Here is an 11,952-nt window from a genome sequence, read left to right on the forward strand (position 1 = left end):
TTTGTTTATTTTTTGTATCTTTTTGTGATGAATGAATGAGCTTGAAGAGAAAGACATCCAAGTTGTCGTCAGATTGCATTTAGCCGGGCTCGGGATTCGGGGAGTCCTGCCCTTGAATGTATATTTAGAGAACCCCTTACAAAAAGCTTGTAAAAGTCAAGCGATTCGAACAAGGACGACAAGAATTGATAATCTTTATGAGTTGAATTGAACGAAGTGGAATAACTTCTATCTATAAAGAGTTACCTATTTCGCCAACTCCTCAGTTGTCCTCTTTGCTCTTACATCCGTCCCTAGGAATAGACCTAGCACATCCAAGTTCGGCAGTGGCCATGACTACGCCAATGTTGGCGTTACTGTCTGGAGAGGATATGAGTTGCGGGTCTCGTAACTCGCCTTCTGCGGTTCTCTACATGTGCGTGTCCTGTCTTACCCCGAGATGCACCAGTAATGGTGAACGTAAACTAGCGTACCGCATCTATGAAGATTTATATAGATGTATAGGAAACCAGAAAACCAGCATCACAGATAGAATAAATTTCTACGAAGTGCTAGAGTACACTACCATAAAGTGAAATAAATAGATGTTATAATTGAATTCTCTAGAAGCCGTAAAGACTGTTAATATATTCTTTCATTAAGAAAATGTCGCTCGGAAGGTATAAAATAGCCACCTGTGCAATATTTTTGCCGGGGCACCGTCTACCCGCATAGAGTACTAACTACAAGTATTGATATTGCACCCCACAGTTACCATACAATCAGGGTCTCAACCATATACTTACTACTTGAAACACCCTCATTCAATTACGAACTTTACTACAAAAAAAACCAAGACGCCGCAACAACATGTGCCGGAGCAAAAAGGAAAGCCGAACGCGGGGGTCGAACCCGCAACCTTGAGATACCGTGACGACTAAGAGTCTCACGCTCTACCGATTGAGCTAGCCCGGCTTGTGATGTGGAAATCCAACAGAATATGATATACTAGGTACCTAGGCAATACGCCTACCCAGTTCTCAGCGGAGAATCTGAGATTACAACCGCCTCCCACGGAGGTCTGCGTCCAAACTGGTATCTGGAAAACAACTAAAGCCTGTTGACCCGGATGGAAAGCTGGTAATGAAAGCCATTAATATGACTCGCCATCTATTACTACATGCGATCTCAACCTTACTTCCTGATGCTTCTACTTGATGGTCCGGTGGCTTGAGTTGGATATATATCTTAGACCGATATAGTTATACATTATAAAATAAAATGGGTTATGACGTTTCTTGCACATTCTGGCCTTATCAAATATTATCATTGTAGGTTCATAGCAGCTTGTACAAAAATCAATTTCACAACATCTCATCGGATAATTCAACAGCAGGAGCTCCCACAAAAAGACCCAGTATCAAGGCAACTGGGGCCTGTACAGCATTCCACCAAAGCACAGCACAAAGTCAGAAAGTTCAGTCGTGGAGATAGATCTCAACCATGTTGATAGTCACTGAGAGAGACGTCTTGGGTAGGCAGTATCGGCCAGGACCTGCTACCACCATCCGCATCATTTAGAATAGAGACAAGGACCTTGCCCCGGCTGTCGCGCAATTCATCGATATCTCCATAGGCAGATGCTTTCATCTGATCAATGTTTTGAACAAGGGACATAATATTCCAGCCGCTGCCACCGCTGATGTCGTAGGTCCACCAAGCCAAATTAACTGCCTTGACAGAAACAATGTTCGCATCCTTTGTTTTCGAATATTTTTCCACGCCCCTGAAGAAGGTCTTTGCATCCTCGCGTGAGGCAGCTGTCACGAGAAATCGAAACCATTTTCCCGTGACACCATCTGAGCTGCGTTGATATGTCCAATGAGCGTAAAATGGTGCATAGTGATTCCAGTAGACTTTGTTGTCAGCCATTGAGGCGGAGATCAGGTGTATGGCCTAGAGTGGTCGATGTTATAGATTGATAGACAATAGAGATATCATGAGAACAGTTGTATTATTCAATGAGATTCAAACGAGACGTCTAGGAAGGAAGACCACACTTATACACTTTTTCTCAGCGGATATTCCTATGTTTCTCTGATGTTCTGACCTCATCAACGGCTAGACCAGTGGCTATTATGATGCTTCTTGACATCACCTAATATTCGGAGTATGCTTGCGGAAGTGAGCGCGTCACATGGGTGTAATAGTACGAGCAGATATTGATATGGCATTGGCTAGTTCTCCTTCTCCTACCTATTCTAGCATATTATATTGAGGGGGAATGATTGGAGATCTGCTGTGGACAATACCTCAGAGTTTCGTCTATGAGAGAATGAGGCTGTTTTCGGGTAGTTTCAGTATGGGTCTCGGAGTTACATCAATGTGCGTCTATCGGCCCATGGTTGATATATGCGGGAAACGTCTATGGCATTTTTTCAAATCCACCTGCCTACTGTATTCTGGAGATACTTTTATACTTTTGCTTAATTGCACAGATACCTTGACTATGGTATGTTCCTATCTTGGAGCTGCAGTAGTCGGCGAGAGCAAACCGGACGATGTCAAGGATCAAAGCCCGCATAGCGGACTTCTATGAAACAGCAGGATACTCGTGTATGATACCACTTCAACCATACTCTGGAATAAATATAGATTAGCATTATTCGGGTGCCTAGTAGTGAAAACAACCACAATTACTATGTTCCTTGGCTTGAAAACAGGCGTCAGGCGAGGCTCTTCTATTTTAAATTTCATTATTTATACCTCACAGGCAACTACACTAGAATATAAATATTGCGGAATCCTTGGCTGTTTAATTTATGTGGAGTTATTTAACAGGTATCTGAGGACCAGGACAATGGTTCTAAGTTCTACTTTATTATATATACTACAACTATCCGTGTAGAGATTATCAAAACGCGTACTGGTGTATTGCTTTATACTATATGAATCACTGGGATAGCACCATATGTACCCAGGATTCTCTTGAATGTTAGGGAATATATCCCCAGCAGAAATGGAAATTGACTTTCCCTAGTTTTCTGTTCATTGAAGATCTAGCTCGATCAATGTGACTTTTGCATTATTCAGGAAGAAATCGCAGGGAAAAAAAATGAATCCAGTCCTTTGACTGCAATTTCCGGTATAGTTATTAGGGAGGGAAAAGACGAAGATTCACAGGCACGGTAGTGGTTTCGCCACTTTGGTGATTTTATGGTGCGTACAGTCTTTACCAGTCCATTATAACTCATACCTATGAAGAGTATTAAAGATTATGGAGAGAGTAGACTATTTGCGTGTATTTGCTTTGTAATAGCTCCGAATACAAGGGAACTATACTTAAAGATATATCCATGACTTCTGTGTAGGAAAGTATCATGTAACTTAGTAGGTGAGGTAAGTATAAAAGTAATTGTATTATATCTATGTATATTTATACTATTTAGGCGATTGTTATATATTTTTCTATATCAGGATATCTGGGTTTTATTTATTACTTTTTTTGGAATTGGTAGCCTAAGATTTACTATATAATTACTATTTTGTGAGATAGCAATTATTATATATTTTTCAAAATTTTAAAACTGTTTGAAGACCTATAATATTTATATCTAGATAGACTGCGGCACGATCCGCAATCCATATCCGCAAATTGCGGGTTTGGATATCATTTCATATCCATAATCTATGGTCTTATAAATTTAGATATAAACTAGGGTGGACAAAGTAACGTAGATTCCACAGAAATCAATAACCTGGAAGAACAGAGCATGAATGTTGGCGTACGTATATTAATGTGAATTGCAGCTATTTTAAGTATGGTGCATTTTGACACTACCTATAACTCTGCCCCCGGCAAGCATGCCTTTTAACCTTCTGGTCACTTTTAATACCATTTCCACAGTACAATAATACGCTTAGCTAATCTTTAGTTTTTCTGCTTCGGCTCACAAGGCAGAAGATCTTCCAGCCATTTGTAAGCGACAGGCAAGCTGTTGGGGTACCCCATATGCGGTAAGCCTTGAAAGAACCTGTGTACTGATTAGCGGCGACTTCAACCAAGATTGTGGTTCATATCCTGCCGTACCTTCCCTCCTTAGCACTGCCATGGTTGAAAAGAAGCAAAGAGTCTTCAATTGGCGTGAGACCGTCGTCGACACCCTATATATTCGTCAGATACGCCACATTCAATTCATACAAGGAGAGCAGGTGAATACATTTAACAACAGCAACCGGCAACTAGGACGATCGACAATACCGGTGTCCACCAGAGAGAACTTCTTTCGTGCCTCTCGCACAAAGACATCGGTATCGTCGTAGCCGTATTTCTTTGTCCATCCTGACATGATTCTGCATAGAATTAACTGCTTATACTCACTATTAAAGGAAAGGAACGACCCACGAGAAAGGATACTCATGATCGTCAACGCGCCTGAGCCACTCTTCATCCAGAAAATAATGGCATCCCGCGCCATGTGCAATAGCCCCACGTAGTCGGGTTGCGTGTGTATGGGCAGCTCGGATGGCATAGAAACCTCCCGCACTGAGTCCCCAGACCACAACTTGACTCATGTCGAGCATCGGCTGCGTTGCCATATATGCGAACACGCTATCCCAGAGCCGATCGGGAGAGGATGGGTCCGCAGGATCGGCAGGGGAATCCGCTGTACCTGGGATCTCAGCGATGACGACAGCCCATCCGCGACCAATGATCTCGTGACTCCGCTGGCTATTATCTGGTCGGTATCCGTCTAGTCCAGTCATAATAAGGACCACCGGGACGGGGCTATCGGGGCGAGCATTGCTCGGTACGCGCGTGTAGATCGGGATTGCTTGGCCATCATTTCCGCCGCGACTTCTGTGTGGGATGATCACCTCCTTGATCGGCGGATCCCATCGAGACGCGGCCTTGAGATATACCTGTTTCTGGCGCTCGAATGCGGTCCGCTTAATGGAGTTCGGCTGAGTTATGTCGACATAGGGGAATCGCGAGATACGGTAGACCACCGCGGCACGTCGGAACAGGTCGATTGCGAGGTCGGTTTTACCAGAGTCAAGGGCCTGCGAGGCTTGAGATTCTAAGTTCGATGCAGTAGAAAAGAATGTAGACGTATACTCATCCGTGCTAGCATCATTGATGTTTTCCTATTGTTGAGAAATCTTTGGTTAGTCGCCACACAATTCGACAAGGGGTTGCCAGCCTTTGATGACAAACTGAGATTAGCTTCTGGAATATTGGTTCGAAATCCTCATAGGATCCATCGTGAAAAGGATAAACTCCTTTTTGGCACTTTAATGTACTGTTAGTCAATTTCAGTCGATCGCAGCGCGATGAGCGAACGACTCACGGCAAACTTCCAACGCGTTTCCCACAGGGTCTTGATAGAGCCCTTATGTGGATAGACAGTATCGAATTTATCCCCAAGGATCCAGTTCGGCATTTTTGTATTTGAAAAAAGTGAGAGATATCCGACGGTGTGTTTAGGCCTGTGGTCGTGGAAGGACGGCTAGAGCTGGCAGCATATTAAATGAGAAAATCTTTGGTTGCTACCCTTTCGCACCATATAACAGAAAAATCAGAAGATTTCCCACCTAAGTAACCTTCCACCACGGGAGTTATATTTTAAAATCATGCAACCCCTCTGGTTCATTGGACATTGGCCAAGTTTTGCTGAGTGTATCAAGGTCACGTGCAGTGGTTGTAACGTTCCAGGAACAGCCCTAAGCCGACATTACTGCAAACGGCGATGGAGTTACATCGCTGCCATATTTCGCGCGTACTCCGGAGTAGATATCCGGTGATCCATAGACGATAGGGATATATATTGTAGAACAGTTCAATTCCCCCCTTTCAGAGACATATAGGACATGGTATGCAATATGCCCACCAACTCTATAAGGATGCATCATATTATAAAGGCCAGGAAACCATGTGAAGTAGGGACATTTCTTAACTTGCTGTAGCAAGCAGCTCAGGTCTACCATAGCTCCCAAAGCACGTCGATTGTCTCAGGCCAATAATGGAAGTCCTATGAACCAAAGAGCCCTACCAGATCATATTTAATATTACGGCATGGCTTACCAAAAACCACCGGGGTAAATTCAAAGGTAAAACGACTAAGAATAGAATAAAGAAAGATTAATACCTAGGATTGAACAACCCTACCGTTGCTTTGCTGCAGCTTCGACATATGGTGACTAGGCGTAGAAACGATCTTTCGAAGAGTAAAGAGCAGTAGTAGCTTTACCATCTGGGTGGAGCTACTCCCCGCGTCGAGCCCCCTGATCCTGCCGAGCACGCACTCCAATCGTATAGCGTGTTCCCAGTAACCTTTATGGTTGGCTGGCATTTGTCGTCTGGTGGGACATTGGCTGATGGTGGAAAAACAGATGTATCATTTAATGGCTCATCTGGCGGCCTAGCCACTCAGCTGTCACTACGGATTAACAAGGCTGTCGTAGCTTCTTTGTAACAGGCCCTTTAGTACAGCCAGACTTGTTTAGTGCTTATATCCCATTGAAATATGTGCGACCGCCACCAGTGAAAGAAAATAGTGAACTTAATTTCCTATTGAAAGGAATTGGAAAATCCGGGCTTGACACGAGACTCTCAAGTCTTACACTGATAAATCTGCATCTGCCAGAGACTTCTTTGTGCACTTAGGGACATAATTATAATTAAAATGCGGCAACACCGTCATGACTTCAAGGGGCTAGGCTTGGGATGATCCCATTCCATTTCAAAATGGACTTTCCAACCGTCATCTATTTCTTAATTGGACTGTCTGCTGGCCGTGCATTGTATTGCTTCCTGGTCTCATTATACCGGGAATATCAGGCAAGTCAATCAAGAATACAGAAGAATCGAAGACAAATCCAATGACTGGTAGCAGAAAGACGCGATTCTCGCGCACCAGCATAATTGCGAACCTCCGCCCGAGCTTCCCACAAGATGGCCGCTTGGCCTTGATCGTATAAAGCAACTATGGACGTCAAATGCAGAAGGCCGGCTCCTTGCATTTCTATGCTCCGTAGCCGAGGAATACGAGCCCGGAAATAGCTTGTCGCAATATTTATTGCTAGGACCGCGGGCATTTCATGTTCTGCGACCAGAGAATGTAGAGGCAATTCTCTCCACCAAATCCGAAGGTACAAAAGACCCTCTAGACAGCCAATCTGAGGATACGATACTCATTTTACGTAGACTACGGCTTAGGTGCACGGCGGGAAGTCTTTGCGCCGTTACTAGGTAATGGCATTTTTACCCAAGAAGGGCCGGCATGGAGACGTTCGAGGGATCTTCTTGGCAGACAATTCTCTCGAATCAAGAGTCGAAGCATGGAGCATCTCCACGAGCATGTTGATAATCCAATAGCCCGAGTGCCATTGAACGCGGTGGTCGACCTTCAGCCACTATTCTTCGACCTGACGCTTGACATAACAACTTCACTTCTATTCGGGAAATCAGTGTACAGTTTAAAGGCAGACATTAACCAAGATTGGGACAACAAGCTATTTACTGAAAGTTTTAACATTGCCCAAGAAGGCCTGGCTAAGCAATTTCGCCTAGCTCCATTCCATTGGTTATACAATCCACCAAAATTTCGAAGAGCCTGTGCTAATGTCCACCGATTTGTGGAGCATTATATTGATGGCTTGGAGCTGGACCTTCCTGACGCATTAAATGATGAGGCCCGAAGTTTCATTAAACAGCTTGCCCAGGAGTCTATAAGCAAAGCAGACCTCCGTGATCAATTACTTAATGTGCTTTGGACTGGAAGAGACACCACGGCTTGCTGCCTCTCATGGATGCTGTACGTACCTGGCAGTTGCAACTTTGTTTAAAACCTTACTGAATAGCACCCAGACGCCTAATTATCCGACATGAACACGTAATGTATCGTTTGCGAGATGAAGTATCTTCTAATATGGGACAGTCTCAATACCCCTCGAGAGACCAGATGGGGCGCATGCCATACCTTAACTGTGTTATCAGAGAGAGTCAGTTTGCCGCCCTAAGAATCACTCCGTCTGCTAAAGACACCCAGCGTTACGCCTTTACCCATCCGTTCCTTTGAATAATCGCGAAGCTAAACAGACAACCATCTTACCAACTGGGGGCGGCGAGAACGGGCACAGTCCCATTCTCGTGAGGAAAGGGGAGCTAGTCGTCTTTTCACAATATGTCAGTTCGCGAAAGAGAAGCATCTATGGGCCTGATGCGGACGTCTTCTGCCCAGAATGGTGGGAAACCGGCGAGCTGGGCCAGATTGGATGGGCATATTTTCCCTTCAATGGCGGACCAAGACAGTGCTTGGGGAGAGACTTTGCTCTGAATCAGATCAAATTCACAGCCATTGTGTTATTGCAGACATTTCCCAACATAGGGCTGCCTGCTGGAGAGGTAGTAGAGCCTGTTGGAAGTGAAAGACAACGCCTCACCCTTGTTCTTTCTGCTGCGGATGGCTGTCGGGTCGAAATCCGATCTTCATGAATCATTCAATGAGGAGCCCCTAATCAACCGGCATTGGTTTATTTCGGCAGATCTAGGGCGCTGCGATATGCTGATATTGGCCGTGAAAGACCTTTGTGGATATTTGTCGGTCAGTAACGGATTTACTATGTTTATGGGCTGAGGCCATCCGTGGATGGGTAGTATAACAAGATAGCTTCAAGGCTGATATTGCCCACGTGTACTTGCGAGATTTGAGAGCTTAATACTCTGTAGCTGCCCACACTGACTCTGCAGTGAAGTATATTTGAGATGAAACTACTATTGCTTTAACCCATGTAGTGGAAAGCTTCAGGCTTGCGGAATGGATCTGCTCTCATCGTATGTTTACAGATTCCCAATAGTATGAGCAAGACAACAATAGTCGGTTGCATGACACTATTTTTTTTCTCTAATAACCTAATGTACCTACTTTTTTCCTTATTGCAATTAGTAATTGCCTCTTTAAATGTACGTCTCCCGCGTATAGAGGAGGGAGATTTCGATCTTTTCTATATCAGCTGTATTAGTTAAGTTTGTCACGTATCATTTGTTGTAATGAGAAAATTAAGGATAGTGTGAAGTGATGTCCCGGTCTCGTCCATATAAGATCGCATTCTGTTCATGTCAGCCTACAGCGTCAGACTATAATCAATTAACATAACGAGTACAATGTGAGGACTCCATATATAATTTAGATGTGATAACATGTGCAGAAGCGAGATTTCACAGTTATGGCTGGAAACAACCGGTCGTAATCCAGGAAGCTAAGGTCTGACATATAGATACCACTTTATGACAGGCTCCTTGGGAGCCAACGAGGAAGTCCCTATTCCGATGAAGTTCACTTTGGTATCCAGCGGGCTGTAGCAATTCTCGTCCTCTTCCCCCACAGCCACTGTGGGATTGTGAACAAAGTGAAGAGCCCCATTAAACCTCCGAAGACACCGAATGGAATGGCAGGACCAGCACTGTCAACCCATTGACTCGCGAAGAATGTCCAACAGAAGCTGATGATCGCTCGCATGCACGTCACGACAACAAAACAATCCGCCGAAAGGCTGCCATAGGAGTCGATAAGCTGAGTAAGAGATGATCAGTTAGTTCCAAAAAGAACCATTCAAACATGTGAGAGAATGTGAGATCATACATAATTGAAACCAATAGACGGTGCCTGCATGAGCCCAAAAGATAGCATTCCTAGGCCAAACTGCATCCCGATCCACATATGTGGATTAGGACTCTGTGCACAGAAGCCGAAGGTCCACAAGCCTGTTGTTGCTAGAATCAGACCCGGAAGCGCAACGGGCAAACGGGATTCAGGCTCCATGTTTTCCTCTCCCCGTAATGTCTTTTTCGTAGTAACAATTCGATCTGCGGAGAGCGCCGTGACCACTGCCCCGAGTAATGCTCCCACAATACCGCCGACCAAGATGAGGCCAGCATTGTTGCCCCATAGATATGGCGGCTTGGCGGCGAGCGTTGGGCCTACTGTCGAGATTGTCACAATCCCACCGACGAGTCCTGCATACCAGAACATCACTAGCCATACCCCGGGAAGACGCAGTGTCAACCAAGGCGCAATGAAGTTCTGAAGAAGGTTTCCGTGGTAGGTGTACAGCTTGAGTGAGCGGATAAACGTAAGCTCCGAATAAACACGATTCTGTGCAATATCTTCAATTTTGACGGAGCTTGTTCCGTCCTCACCTTTCCCATCTTCGTCTAACGAAGGGTCTATGGGTCGAACTATGGTTTCACGAGCGTAGAGCGTCTCCGGGACGAGGAAGAAGCAGGCGACGAGCAGAATACCGCAGAGAATCACATTAACCCAATGGATCCATGCCAGACCGAGATTTCCCCCAATGTAACCACCGGCGATGCCGCCCAGGACGGGGCCTATGCAAATGAAAACTGTATAAAAACCCTAAAAAGTATAAAGTAAGCCTTGAAAAGTTCCAGCCATAGTGTCCCGTACGGGAATGGTGTCCTACCATTGCCTTTCCTCGCTGATGCGCAAAATAGATTTCACCTACAACATTTGGTGCAACTAGTAGTATCATTAGCATTGGAACTACATATTGAGGAACACAAGAGGTGCTTACTCGTGTCAGCTGGAGCGACACCAACTCCCATGAAAAAGCGTGCAGCAAGAAGACTTCCAAATGATGTAGCGCGTGCGGCCCATACGCAGCAGAGCAGCAGAAGGAGAATGTTGAATAGATTGACGGGTCGTCGCCCAAACGTATTGGCTAACGGCACCCACAGGATATTCGCAGCACCCATCATAAGAACATTAACCTGATGCAGCTTAGCCATCGCATCCAAGCACGTATCGAAAGGACAAAGCTCGAAAGTAAAGAGAGGGCAAGGAAGAGTGAGAATTGTACGCATGTCGAGCACGAACCGCGACGAGATGGCCTAGCCTCCCAATAGACACAGGCGGATTGAATGCCATCGGCGTGGCATATAAGGGAAACGCACTGGCAATTGAACCGGAAGTAAAGTTTCCAATGGCGGCATACAGTGACATAACAAGAAGGACGGCGAACTTGCGCCAAGTAGGCCAATTCAACGGATCCAGCGGGTCTTCCGACGGTTGAGGAGACAGAACTAGTTCGCCATTATGTTTGAGATGTGTTCTACCCGCAGATTCTTGGGCATAAACTGGAATAGAGGAAACCGGTTACTATTAGCCAGAGTTCAGACTTTCGAAGCCATCTGTCATGCTGTGGTGTCTAAGGTACTCACTTGATAGAGAGATAGTCCCAGGAGGTACCGCATCCTGTACCTCCTTTCGGGTCATAGAAAAGGCGTGCCGAAATCCACTCATGACGCGTAACACGAGTATTTGAATATCGAGATCAATGACGCCGAGTCTTGTGAAGTAAGGACTACCCGCTGGGTTATATGAGGACGCGACAAGCTAATATAAGGTCTCCAGTCTTTGATCGCGAGTGGGGCACCGCTACCCCAGATTTTACAGGGGCACTCGTTCGGTAGGATACATAATGTGCAAAGACCCTTAGCCTAGTATCTGCGGGGAACGAATAGGGTATACATTTCGGCTTTCCTTGAGGACTCGGCTCCACAATCAATGCCCAAACCCGACGATGTCCTTGTACCATATAAATATGCCGATATAGATTGTCGGCATATTTCCTCACTTGATTTAACATTCGGAAGATGATGACGTTGAGACATACATACACATCGCCTGAAGTGAATGCATTGAGACTTGTCTCCGTTCCAAAGGTCGGCCAAAGAGATGAATATATCCACACTTGCTGAAGCCCGAAGTGGATGCTGCGTCTTCAAAATTTCACCACATACAACTTAAGTCTTTCATGCGAATCTAGGCCCTGCCTCACTTGGTGGCGAGCAAATCACCGGTATAGTGCCCACATGCCGAACCTCCTGCTTTGGTTCCAGCTGTTCGAGTCAGCACAGATCAACATCACATAGGCATTGCCTTTAGGTCC

General features: G+C 45.3%; 4 protein-coding genes across 4 annotated transcripts; 1 reads left to right on the forward strand and 3 right to left on the reverse strand.

The window, feature by feature from the left end:
- Positions 1-1,476: 1,476 nt before the first annotated feature.
- ANOM_007375 (uncharacterized protein) lies at positions 1,477-1,911 on the reverse strand (the record flags this gene model as incomplete). Its single annotated transcript, XM_015552631.1, has 1 exon — positions 1,477-1,911. One exon carries the CDS (start codon positions 1,909-1,911, stop codon positions 1,477-1,479), a length of 435 nt encoding a protein of 144 aa, XP_015404714.1.
- A 1,999-nt stretch (positions 1,912-3,910) lies between these two features.
- ayg1 (heptaketide hydrolyase ayg1) lies at positions 3,911-5,423 on the reverse strand (the record flags this gene model as incomplete). Its single annotated transcript, XM_015552632.1, has 6 exons — positions 3,911-4,013; positions 4,070-4,143; positions 4,200-4,332; positions 4,385-5,127; positions 5,198-5,272; positions 5,331-5,423. The coding sequence occupies 6 exons, from the start codon at positions 5,421-5,423 to the stop codon at positions 3,911-3,913; spliced, it is 1,221 nt and encodes a 406-aa protein (XP_015404715.1).
- A 1,726-nt stretch (positions 5,424-7,149) lies between these two features.
- On the forward strand, positions 7,150-8,476 carry ANOM_007377 (cytochrome P450; the record flags this gene model as incomplete). The annotated part of the gene is made up of 3 exons (XM_015552633.1): positions 7,150-7,796; positions 7,850-7,983; positions 8,031-8,476. Coding segments are annotated over 3 exons (1,218 nt in total), but the record flags the coding sequence as incomplete, so codon positions are not given.
- Positions 8,477-9,317: 841 nt separating this feature from the next.
- Positions 9,318-11,303, reverse strand: ANOM_007378 (uncharacterized protein; the record flags this gene model as incomplete). The annotated part of the gene is made up of 6 exons (XM_015552634.1): positions 9,318-9,554; positions 9,624-10,397; positions 10,465-10,520; positions 10,576-10,771; positions 10,878-11,137; positions 11,222-11,303. The coding sequence occupies 6 exons, from the start codon at positions 11,301-11,303 to the stop codon at positions 9,318-9,320; spliced, it is 1,605 nt and encodes a 534-aa protein (XP_015404717.1).
- Positions 11,304-11,952: the final 649 nt, after the last annotated feature.

This window comes from Aspergillus nomiae, assembly GCF_001204775.2.
Source record: "Aspergillus nomiae NRRL 13137 chromosome Unknown contig00246, whole genome shotgun sequence".
Lineage (NCBI taxonomy): Eukaryota > Fungi > Ascomycota > Eurotiomycetes > Eurotiales > Aspergillaceae > Aspergillus > Aspergillus nomiae.